This window comes from Topomyia yanbarensis, chromosome 2, assembly GCF_030247195.1.
Source record: "Topomyia yanbarensis strain Yona2022 chromosome 2, ASM3024719v1, whole genome shotgun sequence".
NCBI classification, from domain to species: Eukaryota; Metazoa; Arthropoda; class Insecta; order Diptera; family Culicidae; genus Topomyia; species Topomyia yanbarensis.
The window spans coordinates 73,407,326-73,424,242 of NC_080671.1; the positions used below are offsets into that span (position 1 = coordinate 73,407,326).

The window sequence follows — 16,917 nt, forward strand, 5'->3', positions numbered from 1 at the left end:
TCGCACCAGAATGCTACTACGTGATCGTTTTAACTCACCAATCGGTTTGCATAACTGGAGCCAAAAACGACCCGAAATTATGACCCACCAGGAGGATTCCCTACGGGTCTGACGAGCACCATCCGACGACTTGGCAATCTAAAGCTGTCATTACCGTAGACGATTTGTCACAAACTGTAAGGTTGATGTTCTACTTTTTTTGGCACCGTTGTCCTCTCCCGTATTACTCCGATGCTGAAATCAAACCCCCTCCCTGACATGTATTTCTGCAGCCAATATAGGGTGCGGCACTCGAAGTGTAACCAACTTCAGACCGTCCGGCTGAATGGCAGTTCGGAGTATTGTTTACAAGTGTACAAAAGCATTTTGCCATTCTATTCTATTCTATTCTAACCCTTACACAGCCAGTATTGAAAAGCATCCTGGAAAACACTGCAGATATTCTTTAGTGGCCAACATAAATATTTGAAGCATATTATGTGTAATATATCGCAAATGTTAAAACGGCCAGGTCTACTGTGCAGAGTTTGGTTTAAAGATGTTTCAAAATTATACGGCAACTAAATTATTCATTTAATGAATAATCCAACTAACGAATCATTTTGAATCTTGCAGGAGGAAGAAACAAGGACAACCGTACCGACCGTTTCAGTGTAAAGGGGATATGATAAATCGTTGGGAGTGACTAGGCTAAGAAGGTTAATGTCACTCCTTTGGTCCTTTGGGAAGCGACAGAGCTATTTACACCTTGCCTTAGCTAATGAGCCTAGGTTATAGCGCCTTTACTCGCTCTTATGGACGACTGCACCCAGTAAGGTAATAAACCTTATACGTTCTATATTACCTTATGGGACAGCGCCTATAGTCAGCAATTGGGAATCACTCAGATTAATAATGAAGTGTACAAAAGCATTTTGCCGACACTAAACGCAAAAAAGAGATTAGCGATTGAATTGAAAAAAATAGTGTAGTTGCTTTATATTTAGCAGGAACATCTCAACCAGCGATTGTTCGTGAGCTTAAACACTTAATGTAATAAAGTTTTAGTTTATCGCACCAGAATTCGTTATAATAATACTGGTAGCATCGCGAAACGTCATGGAGGTGGGCAACCGTAGGTTCAGTAGTAAAGCGGTGACTGTCCAAAGAACTGAAAATATCCGACTGCAGCATTCGATGCATATCTGAAAATGATCTCAAGGTCAAGCCTTACAAGTTTCAAAAGATCCGTTATCTCACACCGAAGCAGTAACAAGTTAGACTTAAGAGAGCGAAGAAGTGGCTCGCTTGGCCGAAAGTACTTAAGTCTTTAAATGTAGTTTTTAAAATCCCTTTTTTATTTTGATTATAGAGGATTATAGAAGTAAAGGTAACCTTAGCGTCATTCGCCTCTTTCCGGGCTAGAGAAATTTCTTTTGGAAAAATCTCTAACCCTATGCGGGGTTGGGAATCGAACTCAGGTGAGGTGCGTACAAGGCCCGCCCCCAAAATCCCTTATTGTAATCTCCTAGTTTTAAGAAATTTAAAATGTAAAATGCAAAAATTGGCTCCTTCAAGCTGTAAAGGTATGGTCAATTTCAAAATGCGCTTATTGAACTTCCCATTTTTTGGATCAATAAAACAACGCATGCAGGCATGCTACCCTGCTGTCGATTGCATCACCGGAAAAACATGAAGAACCGCCATCTGTACTCAAAAATAAACCTCTTCGGTAACATCGGGGAAGCATCTTGGGAGATGATATGTACATACGATCGCGAAAATCTAGACCTACCCGAACACAGGGGCAGCGGTGTGCGGCGCGGTAATTACAGCACAGACGCTGGAAGAGGACTTTACGCGGCATTGAAATACGATCCCAGGCAAAATTGCGTACCCAGTTTAGTTGGTTAGCTGGAAGTGATTTCACGGACAAGTGGGTATTCGACGAACAGACACTTCAATTTTGAAAAGTACACTGAAAGAAAGAAAGTATTGGACCGTCTGGTAGCTATTTGAAGGTTGGAAAGATTTCAGATGTGAAAATAGGTCCGAAAAATATTTATTTTTTATTTATTTTATTTTATTTTTATATCCACTTGCAGTAACGTCAATTTAGCGTTATATGTAATTACTTGAAAACAGGTTAAATTTATTATGTGTTTATGAGTAGTTTCAGCATTCTTGTTCGCAGAAAAGTTTTTATTTCGCGGGCAAACTAAGACAAATCTCTCACGAGGAAGGTCTATTCATTACAGCTTTTTGCTTCAGTACGAGACATGTAAATTTAACATATCAAGCCTGGGTTGATGCACTACAATTGTTTCCATTATCTTTACCATCTGAAAAATCGTCATGGACTAATAACAGTGCCCCACATTGGCCCAGTCAGTTAAACTGACCATAAATTGTTGCATTGCATACCTATATATAATACGAATGTACCAACGTGGGACGTTGTGTATCTGCTAGTGACACAAACTAAACATCTTTATTACTGTAACCACTTAAATGCTTCGAATTTATGCGACTTCCTTCATGTTCCTGTCATAATTTCTCTCTCTCGTTTTCTTCGTCACGTTTGTAGACCTTAGCTTGGCACAATTATGCCACGCCAATGCACATGTTTGCATACAACAATACATGATAAATGGAGCGGTTGTTACTCCTGTATCTGTTTGTTTAGTAAATAAACACGAAGAATCGAGCATGCCAGATTGGAGGGGGATATTTATATTGGAATTTCATTGTAAAGCTCTCTAACTGGAGCATAATTGATGCCCGGAAAATAATGGGAAAAATTGGAAAATAAATTTTGTGCATTGAAATGATTATTAGAATTTTATTCGCTACTCAAAAGTGTCGTTTATAGGTATCATCAAGAGTTATGATACAAGATGTGTGTATGTGTATGTGAATGTACTTTAGAACTCCTCTACTAATTTGCATGTCGTTTGTGCATATGTAGCGTACCCAAGAAAAAAATCCAATCCCAACCAAAACATTATTGCAATCAACGATGATATGAATTTTACCCTGAAGCACTACTGTTTTCATCGCTTACGATGAGCGTGATTTCTCGCGGATTGTTCAACTGAAAATAATGGGATTAGAAAAAATCGTTACTTTATGCGAGTCTTCAGTGATTCAACGAAGATTTTCCCTAAAACATCTGTTGGAGGACCTTTTAATTTGGTATTTTGAAAACAGGTTGACTAATAATGGTTCAACTTGAAATTCCTTTTTTCTATGTATTATGCTTATAAGCCACCCATGCATCGAAATATGATACTTACCGCTTGGTCAATTTTCGAAAAATTTCAAATGCATTTCTTTGTCCGATTTATTTATATTTCAATGAAAACCCACGCAGAGAAAACCGATTGCTCAGAAACCGCGAAAAAATCCATATCAAAAGCGTCAGAGCGAACATCACGAATGGCTTTTTCGAACTCGGTAACAGATGCCATCTGTCGTGAAGACGATCGAGAAGTATCTTGTAAATAATGAACATTTTTCCATAGTTGTAGTCGCTTCTTCATTATTATAAAACATCCTAGGCGGGAGATCTGTTTCCTTTCTCTTCGTATTAACGAAGGAACTGAAGCCCTTCGGATTTCGTCGTAAGTTTTGTTGAATGCGGTTCACATATTGTTTGTACTAAAGCTTATTGAGAATGCGTTACTCATTGTAGGCTTGAAGAAGGCATTGGGAAGAGGATTTCGTCGATTTGCATACACGCAGAACTTTACCACGAGTACGCTTTAGATTCCGATGAGTGACGAGGGAGGCTTCTTAGAAGGTTGCCATTTTGGAACGGGTGTCTGAATACAGTTCAGCAGTAATCGTCCATGAAGGCCAATAGCAGTATCTACGGCAGTCTACTTCAGTCAACCAGCAACAGGAAACGGCATAACATTGCTAGATCAGATTTTCGAAAATTAAGACGATCCTCAGCAAGAGCCTCTTCGTATTGCAGTGAAGCTGTGGTAGAAATAAATAGTTCTGAAGCGGGATGATAGTTATGCAGAGAAACGACCACACTGGATGCTTCTTTAACAGAACACTCAGATAGAGCACTCTCATTCACGAAGACTAGGTCGAGAAAATGAGATTAGTGGTAGGAAACCATGCGTATCCGTGCCTTGAGGCGATCCAACTAAGCCTTGATTGGTTAAAGTACCAAGGACTGGCATAACAGTATTCGCGTTTGCTTGTTCTATTCATCCCAAATGCAGCTGCATATTGCTACATTCGAGTGTGTTTTGGAATTTAAATAGCTACAATGAAATAACTTCTCGTCGAAATAGTGATCTTTGTCCAAACAGCCTCAACAATTTAACAACTATCCATAGCAATCGAGAAGGAGGCAAGTGCTGTAAATATAGCAATCAAAACTCCTCCGCCTGATCCATGGATGCTGTTGTCACTGCTTCTATCAGCACGATAAACAGTGTAACTATTACCAAAATGCTGCAGCGATGTGATTCTAGCATTCAACCGGGTTGCTGTGAAAAAATATTCATCGTAGTCACCGTCAACAGCAGCTAAATATATGTCTCCAATCTTTGTTTTCAGTTCTCGACCGTACTGGTAATATGTATATTCGTAATTTACTATCGAGTGCCACATATACAGGACGTAACTGAAATTAGGTCGGGAGAGTAACAGGTATAGATGTAATAAAAGATATGTCCTCACCTGTGATGGGGACGTTACAGCTCTCGCCCACGCCCTCGCATCTGTGTGGAGTAATGATTGTGCCTCAATAGCAGATAGATCAACGTTATTTTGGGTCGACGTTTGATCAGAGCATGTCGATTCGGCAACGAAACGGTGCTTGCCTTAGAAAGTATCATGGAAGATCCGTACTCCTTCACCGAAATCAGTAATAGGAAGATTTACAACATGTTGAGCGGCAGATAACAGGACTGTTTCGGGAGGATTAGAGATTTCTATTATACAAAGTGGCATGCGCCTCGAGGATGGATTTTATTCCGTCATTGTTGGTTGAAGTTATGATGAGGATTGGACATTATTTGTAGCTGTTCAGTCTCTAGAGATGCGTCAGGTTTCCAAAAAAATATAGTTGAAGTGATGCGATAGTTCGCGGAACAGAACTCCTTCGTGCCAAGTTGAAACAAACAGAACTCTCGCCTAAAACTCAAATTTCATTCCAACTTTGAACGATATGAATTTCATTGAACTGTGATTCTCATCTTGTCCAGACCAGAAAAGCAAAATATCGCTAAAGTAAAATGAGCGATACACCGATGAAGAATGTGGACATACGGGAGACTGCCATCGTGATTGACTTTAACCAAAATCACATTAGAGTTACAATTCATTAAGTGGTACATTTACTGAAGATAAATATGGAGCCTACGCTTACGAAAGTTTCTCATATTCAGTTTCATCATGTACGGTAAACCGAGCCAGAAAGCTTTATTAGGCAGAACAACATGCAATATTCGGAAAACATCGAAATTCTAGTGAAGGGTGAATATTCAAAGTCGTACAACTGCCAACTTTTTAAAATTCGTTTTAATATATTTAATTTTTGACACTTTAAGCTGATGCCGTCATTTCGGCGAGAAGAGCAAGTCGAAATTTTCAATAGTTGTATTGTGAGAATTATTCAAAAACTGCAATTTAAACCTTTTTGACCACATTTCTGTCAAGGTAAATATTCCGTCTTGTTTTTGACGTATAAAAAAGTAGATAAATGTTGAAAATCACCAAATCGTGCGTTTGATTATATTCTATAATCCGGATGATTATCGCGTCACGAAAAACAAGAAACGCCACATCAGCGTCAAAGAGAATAGTAGGGCTTTGGGAGAACGCATTCCAGCGAAAGTGATTCCAAAAGGCTCAAGTCATTTTCTGTGGTATTTAACGTTATAATTAATTAAAAAGGTTTGTCCAAGGTAATAAAGGCATGCACACTAGAATCTCGTCTTATCGGCAAAGTAGTACCAAGAGAAATTTGTTTAATTGACAATCTCGAAATATCGACCATCAAATTCACGAAAACAAATAAATAAATATCTGTGTATGCTTTATGTTATATATTATTTGAGCGTTTATTGAAGCACCTTGATATTATAATTGCCAAAAATGATTTAAAACCTTCGCAAAGTTTATTTGTCTGACTTCCACTTCGTGGCGCTAATGGTTGATATACTGCTTTGAACTGCCAGACCCCTTCGACTCTTACGTGTTCAAATTTCAAGTAGGTAGGCGTATTTTTCTCAATATAAATCGAAATCGTCTCAAACTTTAACAAGCGTCGTATTACTTCATAATGAACTTGTTTGCAGCCTGTTTATAGGAGCAGAAGTAAATAACATTGTAAATAACAAGCTTTGTGGAAGGGCCGATATTACTCCGCTCATAATCGCGAAGATTTCTGCATGAAATACAGTACAGTATCTACCTAGCGCGTGAGATTGCTCCAATCTCATTTCACGACTGTAGACACCAGCACCAGAATGTCTCTCTATCAGAGAGCTGTCAATGTAACAGGTCACTTGCGTTTGTTGTTGTTTCTCCATACAGCCAGACAACCACTACTCTCGAGGGGAAATCTTCACATGGAATGTCCTGTAAGGAAAACTACATGTGAGTGTGATATGTCTGAGAGCAAGAATTTCTTGACCCCATGTAACCATTTGTGACCAGAGTAGTGTATGACTGATAGCAAGACTGTTTCAAAGACCAGTAATCTGCAGTCTGTATGCACATTATAGTGCTTCTTGTTTAAAGTGTATGTGTAATGGTTAAATGATTAGAAGGGCTTCAAAGGCAGCAGTCGGATTTGTCTTGAAAACACCATTCGACGCCATGAGCGCCATTCTTTGCAGATGGTTTAGCTATGACTGGATCGTAATCACCTCTCCCCTCTGCCACCACAAAAGGCATCCTTATGACAGTATTGGACGTACAATTGTCGTCTAAATCCAATAGATGTTTTGGGTTTGAGACCCCAGGTCTTTCCAAAAGTTCGTCTGCACTGTCGGAAGATCATGCACGCGTTCTTGACTTGGAACTCACAGTGAGCAGACCAATTCGGTTTGAAATCCAATATATCTTCAACGTATTTGACTTGATCTGCACACAGGAGCTTGGAAAAGAAGAACTATAAGGGACGATAACCGATTGTTATTCGCTTCATCTAGAAAAAAAAACCATTGATGTTTTGTTTGGATTAACTGATAATTTAAGGGGGCGCCTGGTGTAAAATGCTCAAACCGAAAGTTATGTTGTTTTACGATTTTGAAGGCAAAGCAACAATGGATCTTTTGTGTAATGTTAAGATCTATTTATACATTCATTGTACACGAAATAAAATATTTTCACTCACACAGAGCCACACATACGAGCGTTCCAAGAGTAGACGTCCAACCATTTCCACGTCGAGTAGCACCGCGGCGAACATGATAACTCTTGATAAAATTATCTGACATAGGAAATTCAATAAGATTTGTGAAGCTTAGACTTATAGTTACTCGATGAACCAAAAAAAATAGAAAAAAGTTCGAGTTTCGGAAAATGACCTCATGGAAACGGAAAAATCTCATATCTTTCTGTGAAATTTTTTCACTTGTCTTCAAAATAATAGGGAGAAAAAATAATAAGTCAATTCTAGAGCTTCCATTTCCCGACGGTTTTCAGCTTCCCGGGATTCGGGAAATAAATAATAAATTTCCCGGGAAAACCCGGGATCCCGGGAATACAGAAGAAAACTAAAAAGGTGAATGATTTTCTTAAGAAAAACAAAGAATAAATTGAAAAGTTTTCAAGCCCGTTTGATTGCATGTATATCCTAAACGCAGTTGTCAGAAAAAGGCGATTTGGTGTCCTACACATCATTCAATCATTTGATAACTCGTCAATAAGTTTAACATAAATTTTGGTAATCACGGGTACGATTGGGACGATATACTAAACCTAGCTGTTGAAGTTACTGTCCAAAATTGGAATTCGTTGTTCTGATACGATGGATCAATTTAATGCAAAGCACCTTCTTTGGTATCTTGAATGAAAAGATTAAGCTGATTCGGGGTATTGTGCAGTTATTTCCGATCAAATTAGAAAATGTGATATATGGAATCCATTTCTGTCGCGGTAGGATCAGTATCATTCCGAATTAAGTGTGAATCAAAATCAAGCAGATAATGGACGAACTGTGCAGCGCTGGATGAAGCCTACCATCAATTTCCTGTTACGGGCGAGTATTCAACAATCCTGCCTGAATCCTTGAAAGCGACATTCAAATAGGTTGGATGCGCATGATATTGGACAGCTACAGCGTCATGTCTTTCTTTTCATACATCCAAAAATTTACAGATATTACAGTTACGGTATAACAAATTAGACGAAATGTGCATTCGATGAACCGATCAAATATTTCAATTTTTTTTTTAATTTTATTTATTTATTTCGTCAATCGATGTAGACTAGGGTTCGCAGTACCGGCCCTTTTTGGCGAGAACCGGTACTACGGTACTGAAGCCCTCAGTACCGGTAGTACCGGTAAAGTACCGGTACTCGAATAAAAAATTCGAAAAAAGCTTCGAAGTGAAATTGAATGCTCAAACTGATGACCTTATTCTCAGATGACTGATTTGTGCTGATCAAAAAAACATGTTAATTGTTTTTAATTGCTTCGGAATGGCATGACTCATTTCAGTAGAAGATATTTTTCGTATGCGGCACCTTCTTTAATTTCGAAATATAGGCCACTTTGAAAACAATAACTGCTAAGCTGTGCGACTTTTGTCGGCTTCAAGAGATGGTACATGTACGAAACCCTATTAACAACAGTAAATCAAAGCAAGAATGGCAATAAATCCGAGCAGGTTGCTCGCAGTTCCACTCTTGCTTTTCCGTAAATTGGTTTCGATCTTTATGTCGTTTGCCTACTATTCTCTAATGCATACCAAGGCTCCTTGCTTTCCTGTAAACTATGGAGTTTTGCTGAATTTTCCGAACACCAATAATTACAAATCGCCCCATTTGAAGTAGTTCACCAAGTCTAAATTTGTTAGCTACTAAATCGCTTTTCGTTCTTTTATAAATAAAGTTTTAAGAGCAAACCAAATACAGTCATGACTTAGAACATAATCTTATTCCGCGCCACCCAGTGAATAATGGAAACCATTCAGAATATCGCTAATAACAAATTCATAGCAAATTTTTATGTCTCTTACACTAGATGTGAATATTTTGAAATTGAGTACAAGATCGTTAAAATTTAATTTCGACAAAATAAAGCAGGAATTTAACATACCGTTCAGTACAACGTGAGCTAGTAATGTTTAACTTCTAGAATTATTATGATGATGGCCTCACCTCATTCCCCCACAAAGGTGTTAGCTCAACGATTTATCTAGAAGGTAATTAATATAATTAAAAGTCATCTTGCAGACCGATATTTTGAAACAGGTCCCCCTAGAGAATCTACAAAATTTTCATAAAAAAAATGTATGGTACCGAAAATACCGGTACTGGCTTTTATTCAGTACCGGTATTACGACACCAAAAATGGGTCGGTATTCCCGGGATTTTCGGTACCGGTATTACCGGTACCACAACCCTAATGTAGACTACAGATTTCCTTAATTACTAAGACGTTCTAGAAACATTCTTTATTTTAAATAGCGTTTGCGTTAAGTATAATATCACTACAAACCATCCCAAGTTTTGAAACAAACACTAATCGATTTTTTAAGAAATTACCGCCATTTCAATTACTAATTTGATTGCATTCATTCAAGATCTAACTATTAAAATAAACTATTAATAGAACTGTTAAAAAATCTGATCAATCGGCTCATCGGCTGCAGAGATATCGTGCGCGACACTAACGCTACTGTAAGGAAATGCTTCGGTACAAAGACCGGCAAATTAATCCATTTTTGCATGAAAATATCAACATTTTTAGTAGTATTTTGAGTAAGGCTTGGACTATATACCTAAAAAATCATGAAAACATATCAGCGAGCCTAAAGATATATAGTCCAAAGATCTGAAAATCAGTTGGAAAAGCACAATCTGCATTCACTGCTCACTCCAAATGTTTGCCGATAAAGATATTTCCTACAGAATTTCATTCGCAGAACCTAAGCCTTTTGAAATAAATTTAAAAAAAATTTTCCCGGGATTCCCGAATCCCGGGAATGTGAAAACGCAATTTCCCGGGAATCGGGAATCCCGGGAAATCCAAAAATCCCGGGATTCCCGGGAAATAAATTCCCGGGATGGAAGCTCTAGTCAATTCGTTGATTAATTATTGAGTTATCATGTTCGCCAATTTAGACAACCTGTTTTAATCCACCTAGTGGTGCAATTGTACCTTTTTCATTTGTCTAAACTACGATTCCATGGCTGGTTATGTTCAATACAACGGTGGAAATGTATATTACATATCCAGTACGATTTGCACATACATACAATGGATCGACAGCCACGATCTTGAGATGCTATGTGTTTACACTGAAACATCACTTAAAACCAGCGGCGGATCAAGGAAGAGGATCCGGGGGGTCTGCCGACCCTGCCGAAAATTTTCAACTTCTTCTTTTTTTTTTTTATTCATTTCGTTTATTTGATAGGCACAAAAATTTTCAACTTCTTGAAAATACTTAAACTAGTTTCAATTTTAAAGTAGCAACCCCTCACTGGATACTCCTACCTACGCCCAAAAAAAGTAAAAAAAGGCCGGAATTAGGTTGACGATTTTTAGAGTGATTGCATAACCTTTCTATATGAGAAAGGCAAAAGGTGCCAAAATCCAAAACAAGTCAACTATCATTGTGTTGTTTGTCCAAGAACGACTAGCTTGATTTACTTTTTTTGGAGCTATAGTTGGTATACATTCGCTAATCTTCTGAGTGCTTTAACCAGAAATTTGTATTAATGGTTTTTGATACAAGCGTCATAAATGTTTAGGAAACGTTCAATATCCATATATTAAAAATTGTCATACGAAATTTTATCCTATCAGTTAACATTTAAATCATTTAGTTTGCAAAGAGAAATAGGAAATTTAATAAATTAATTCGTCGCTGTTGTGCTATATTGTAACAAACGCCATTTAGCGCATATCGAGAGAAACGATTTTTAAAGTTTGAGATTGAATATCGACGAATTTCACGCTAATTCGAACAAATGGTCGGTGTTAAGTCAGACCGGACTAAGTGACAAAATATTGATTTCGAGAAAAACGGATTTAAAGTTTGAGTCGCAGCATCCTCTACGTTATAGTTGGAAATTATTTTTTGAAATATTTTTTGTTTATGGTTACGTATTTCAAATCTGGCAAAAGTCGAATGAAGCTGAAGAAATTCTTTATCCGGTGTTATCGTTATCTCATTTTTTGATGTTTTGCGACTTAGTCCGGTCTGACTTAACACCGACCAAATGTTGGCAGCACCCTCTCAGATCTCATGTACAGAAAGAAACTTTCTGTACATGAGAACTTTGTCACAAAAAGACACTTTTCATACTTTGTTTTTCCAAAAATTATCTTGACTGTCTTTTAAAAAGGGTCAAACTTTTTTTACCAATTTTTTTTTTCAAATTGTAATAGTCTAAAAATGACAAATCCTACAAAAAATGTTGCAGGAGTGATTTTTTTTAATAAAAATATTGAAAAAATTCTCCATCGACTCCTACACTGGAAAAAATCGATTTGAAAAATTTAAAGTCAATTTAAAAATAAACTCCATCTTTGATTTAGATGAAATTTTGTTCTAAGATATTTTATTATATTCTCTACCCACCGTCAAAAATTCAAGTTGGGCACTTTCAAGGAAAAAAAGTTATTTGAAAAAAACTTTTCCTTGTCTAAAATGGATTTTTTCAGTGCATTTTTATCGAAAACTAAACCAATGAAAGTCATAATCATCTCAGAATCCAATTTCTTAAAGAGATCTGGTACTAGAACACTTAGCACATGACCAGACAACAGTTTAATATCGCGATAACCTCCACAAGCGATGATGATTGTACATGACCCGAGATTTCACCCGAATGAAGTCATCCCAAGTAACAATTAAATTGCCTCGGGGATTTATCATTGTTTTATCCTGGTTTTATGAAGGAATCCTTGAAACCGGTTATTTTAATATGGTTTTATGCAGCTGTCATTTCATTTGTTCCTAAATTTCACTATAAAACTATGTTATGACTTCCAAAATCCAAAACAAGTCAACTATCGCCAAAAAAATTTTTAGAGAGTACATCAAATCTCGACGTTTCATGCATTTTAAAGACATTTGGCATTAAAAATACAAATTCGATTTTGAAATTTTCCTTTACTCCCCCCTTTGAGCATTTTTCAGTTCAGTTAATATGGGAATTAGCTGTATGGCCGCACTCTTCAACCCGTAACTCCGGAACCAGAAGTCCAATCAATAAAAAATTCAATAGCAGCCGATGGGAACGTTTTTCCTTTCATTTGAGAATAAGTTTGTGCAAATCGGTCCAGCCATCTCTGAGAAAGAGAGGTGACATTTTTTCCACATACATACATACACACACATACATACATACATACATACACAAACATACATACATACACACAGACATTTTCCGATCTCGACGAGTTGAGTCGAATGGTATATGTTGACGATTTTTAGAGTGATTGCATAACCTTTCTATATGAGAAAGGCAAAAACGTGGTTTCGAGAAAAACGCTATTAAAGGGTGTCCCACACCAAATTGCATCACGGAAAAACGCTGTAGCAAATAACCCATTGAATATTTTCTCTTCAAAATTTGGGTAGAAGTAGTGCGTTTTTATCGCTGTCAGTTTTTCGAAAATTGTTGCCGATAGATTAAATCTACGTGTGTTATATTAAATACCCGCGAGAAATACATGGCTGATTAAAACAAAAGAAGTTCGTCCTGGCCACCGAGATTGCGGGAGACTATTCTAGAGGTACAATACTAATAATTAAACGGATAAAAAGGAAGTAGATTTTTTTGCCTGCTACACCAGACGCTTCCCTTAACTTATCGACACCACTGTTCGACAGCTCTTAATGCTTGTTGCATTATGTCAAAAACTGTTCTGACGCAAAGTCCAGTAATTAGTATGTGGTAATCGTCAGCAAACCTGTTGCTCCAAGCTCATTGAGTTTCCTCAACAAGCCGTCGGCAACCAGATGCCATAGCAAAGGTGACATAACGCCACCCTGAGGACAGCCACAAATACTCAACTTCCTTATCTCTACCTGTCTCAGTGACAAGTATTGCTTTTATCCAACCCGCGATTCATGCAGATACTACATGACAGCGCGTCGGAAGGACATATTGAAAAAAATGCCATCAATAACTGGGAATCAGGAATCAGGAAGGATATAATATCTAGCTAAATTGCTTGAGCCAGCATTTTCAATGTTGTAAACACCATCGTGAAGCGGAGTGATCGTGGGTTTCCCACACTGATATGTATGTTACTCAGTTTAGCAGCACATGGCGCCAAATAATCAAAATTAATCAAAAATCTACTGACTATAGTAGCGCTTATAGTTCTGTTTATAAAAAACAGATTGACTTCCATACTTCACGGTACGCCTCTCCCTACAAGAAAATATTAAAAAAAATATTTTTTCGCTCGGATTAAATGAAATAGTGACAGTGCCCTCTAGCAGTAAAACGGAAGCTTGTCACCATATATTACTCCATACAAACGATAAACCGCCTGCGGAACCACTTCTTGTGGACCAAGTGAGCAGAATTATTGGACACTGAAACATTCATCAGATACAATGTTGAAATTTTCGGATACCAGTCTAGAGCCCATGTATGAAGATGGCACTGGTTTGATTGAGAGCGCTTTCCCGGAACGGGTGTATGTAAACTGTTTAAAACATTATTCTGAGGCCCGCTTCGGAATATCATGCAACAGCAAATCCAGACACCATACCAAGTCGATATGCATTGAAAATGGCTCATATATCAAAGTAATTATATACATTGTAAATTATCTCTAAACTTATATCTGATACGGAAGCTCTATACGGTCGAGATCGACTACAGTTGTTTGCTTCTCACACTCGCCAACTAAATGTTTGCCATTCTGCAAACGTTAATTACAGTTCCGAATGCTGTTACATGCAAAAGAAACCTGTTACGTGCACTGTCTAGATGATAAACATAAATTTAAAATTATCCGCTCTTTGCTGATTTTGCTGTGGAAAAGAAAGCATTTGGCCCAATAATACATTCCGACGCCTCATTGCTATGTATAGATGCCGAACAGGTATCGATCGCCGACTAGCAGTGCCCCGGCAATGCGAAAGTAAACCTCAGTCCGTGTGCCGGAGTCGAGTAGTATTGTGATTATGATTTCAGCTGAGAACACACTTTTGGTTCATTTAAATTAACGGCCAGACTGGTGGTGATTCCACAACAGAACTGTTCCACCTATTTGCACACTTTTTTTTCCTTCGCCCCAACACTTTGAATGCAGTGAAAAATTATTGGACTAAGTGGGTGCTTCATCCAGAAGGAAAAACGAACTCTGAAAGAGGGGCAAACAAAAAACCAGATCAAGAAGAGGAAAAGAAACACGCCATCATACAGTGAGTGAGAGTGAATTTTATGTGCCGATTAGGCAGACCATATTTATGGAAGAAAAAAAAACATTTATTCTATTGGATAAGTTTTACTTTGCCGGTTTACCTACCTGATCTGTTAAAACAATTGAAATGCATTTATTGTTTTCATACTGCCTTTGTAACGAACGCGATTATGGAATTGAGTCTTTCACTAATTAATATACAATTTCTACCCACAAGTGAGTATTAGATATTTACCGCTCAATTGCATAATTATAGCGATCTGTTGAATGGGAATAAGCGACTCGTTGAGAAAAAAAAGTCTGTCTAGCTTCTATACAGGCCCTTAATCAAATTACGCGTTTTCGCAGATTGTTGAATCCGATGTTAAACGATGTGTTACTAACGAATCTAAATATGCTCAAAGTCGGCTACTGGAGCACAATCCTGCCCGCGGTCGGAACATTAAATATAGGTGAAATTGTCGTACTGTTATGTAAATCCCCCTGAAGCACGAAAATCGAACCCTTCGCAAAGCCATTAGGTAATTTTTGTTCCGTTCCGTACATCTTGGGGCGGAATTCCGCTTGAAAGATGTCTTCAAGGGATAGATGCCATTGCACATGATGCACTTTGTGGTGACATGATTCGCTGCTAGCCCCGTCTTGCTGAGTGCCTGCTGTCAGACACTGCCAATTTAGTTAACGGAAATGGTGGGACTAAAACGAAGTAAAACAGAGCACCGGAGGAATACAAAAGGGCTATCATTACAGATGAAGCCACAAGAACCACTCGTATAACGAAAAGGTAGCCAAGAATGATAGAAACAATGTTAAAAGGCAATCGCAGCAGGTGATATCATTTTGTACGTTAATAGGTTGATTATATCTAGAGTGGCTATCGGTAAGATTTCCTAGTGAATCATAGTATATTTCTAGTTTTGGCAAACTTCATTTAGTTTATGATCGAATTTTCAACTGACTTTGCGTCTAGCGCGTTACGTTGACATTATAACAAGTTCGTCGGCTCAAACGCATTCAAGTCTCGTGAAATTTTCCGCGGCGGATTATGTTTCTGCGCGCCTAAACCAAGCAAAGTTCATCAATATGTTGTTAAGTATAGGTACTTACCATCACAAAAGCAACCGCAATCAGCTGGGCATATCTGCTTTTTGCCAACCTGGACCTGAAAAGCTTCATTTTCAGTTTCGTTATCACCATTCACGCTGGGATGAGTACTGCTGCTCCCGGCAGATGCTCATTCACTAAAGAGAGAAAAGTTAATTGTTTTCACTTTTTCTTCGGCTGTTAAAAATACAATGCTAAAGTGGGGTGGGTGGACGGCAGAACGCGCAGATATTCGCAAGTTACAAATTGTTTGCCTTTTTCACACGTAAATAAGTGAAAACATGTTTGTTCTCTTTACTTTACTGAACAACGGGGCACTCAGCAAGCACAATTCACTACAAACACAAAAGTTCTTTCCGCGTATTAAAGGCTCCAGTTGCGGTGAAAATTGCACTTAATGACGGTCTTTCGGTTCGCTGTCAGAGGTTTCGGAAGTTTTCTTTCATTTCAACCTGGCAGCCGCTAGCGATTCCGTGATCTCGTGCGGAGAATCAACGCGGTGTGCGGCATACTGTCAATCAAAGTTTTGCGTGGATAGATCGATTAATGCGGCAATGTGCACGCTTACATCTTTTGTGTTCTATGAACAAATGCCGCCAGGTCGGTGGACTTTACGGAAACATTTTGACTATTTTGCGCTTGAAGTTTGTAGCTCGATTTGTTTCGCTCTACTAGTTTTGCGGCACGGTCAAAATCATGCAACAGATTTGAAAACGTTATAATTACTACCTCTTCGATGGTCAACGGGAAACTCTTCTCTTGGTAGATAAAAAAAAGATAATTTTCCTAAAAATTGGGTCGCTGGAAATGAGCTGCTAAATTACAGCAATTATAAGCATCGTAGTCAATCTGAACTTTTGCACAAGGCGTGGCTTCAGAGAACGATGAATTAATTCATTATGTTGTTTGTCATAGAACGACCGGTTTGATTTACTTAATTTGAAGCTATAGTTGTGACATTCGCTTATCTCTTGAATGCCCGGTCAGTGGCTAACCAGAATATTTTCCCAAAGGTGTTACATACAGACATCAAATGTTTAACAAACTTTCAATATCTATTCATATATTACGAAATGTTAAAATTTCACATGCAAAATGCTAACAGTGAAACACGATTTTTTAATCTAGAATATTTCTTTAGTTTAGGGTTGCTATTTGCCAGCTTGCAATTATCTTACCAACACCGAAGCAAAGCTGGTATCCCGAGTAGCGCTGGTATTATGAGACGTGCTCGGATG

The 16,917-nt window shown here is 38.0% G+C and overlaps 1 protein-coding gene across 2 annotated transcripts in view; it reads right to left on the reverse strand.

The window, feature by feature from the left end:
- Nucleotides 1-16,917, reverse strand: part of LOC131678435 (uncharacterized) — a 65,926-nt gene that overhangs the window by 24,008 nt on the left and 25,001 nt on the right. Inside the window, exon 2 of one of the 2 annotated variants that reach the window (XM_058958591.1) lies at nucleotides 15,683-15,856. In XM_058958591.1, coding sequence (XP_058814574.1) covers nucleotides 15,683-15,772 — 90 coding nt within the window. In that variant the 5' untranslated portion in view covers nucleotides 15,773-15,856. Of the gene's footprint in view, nucleotides 1-15,682; nucleotides 15,909-16,917 lie in introns of those variants that run through there. The other variant, XM_058958590.1, reaches the window with a different exon arrangement.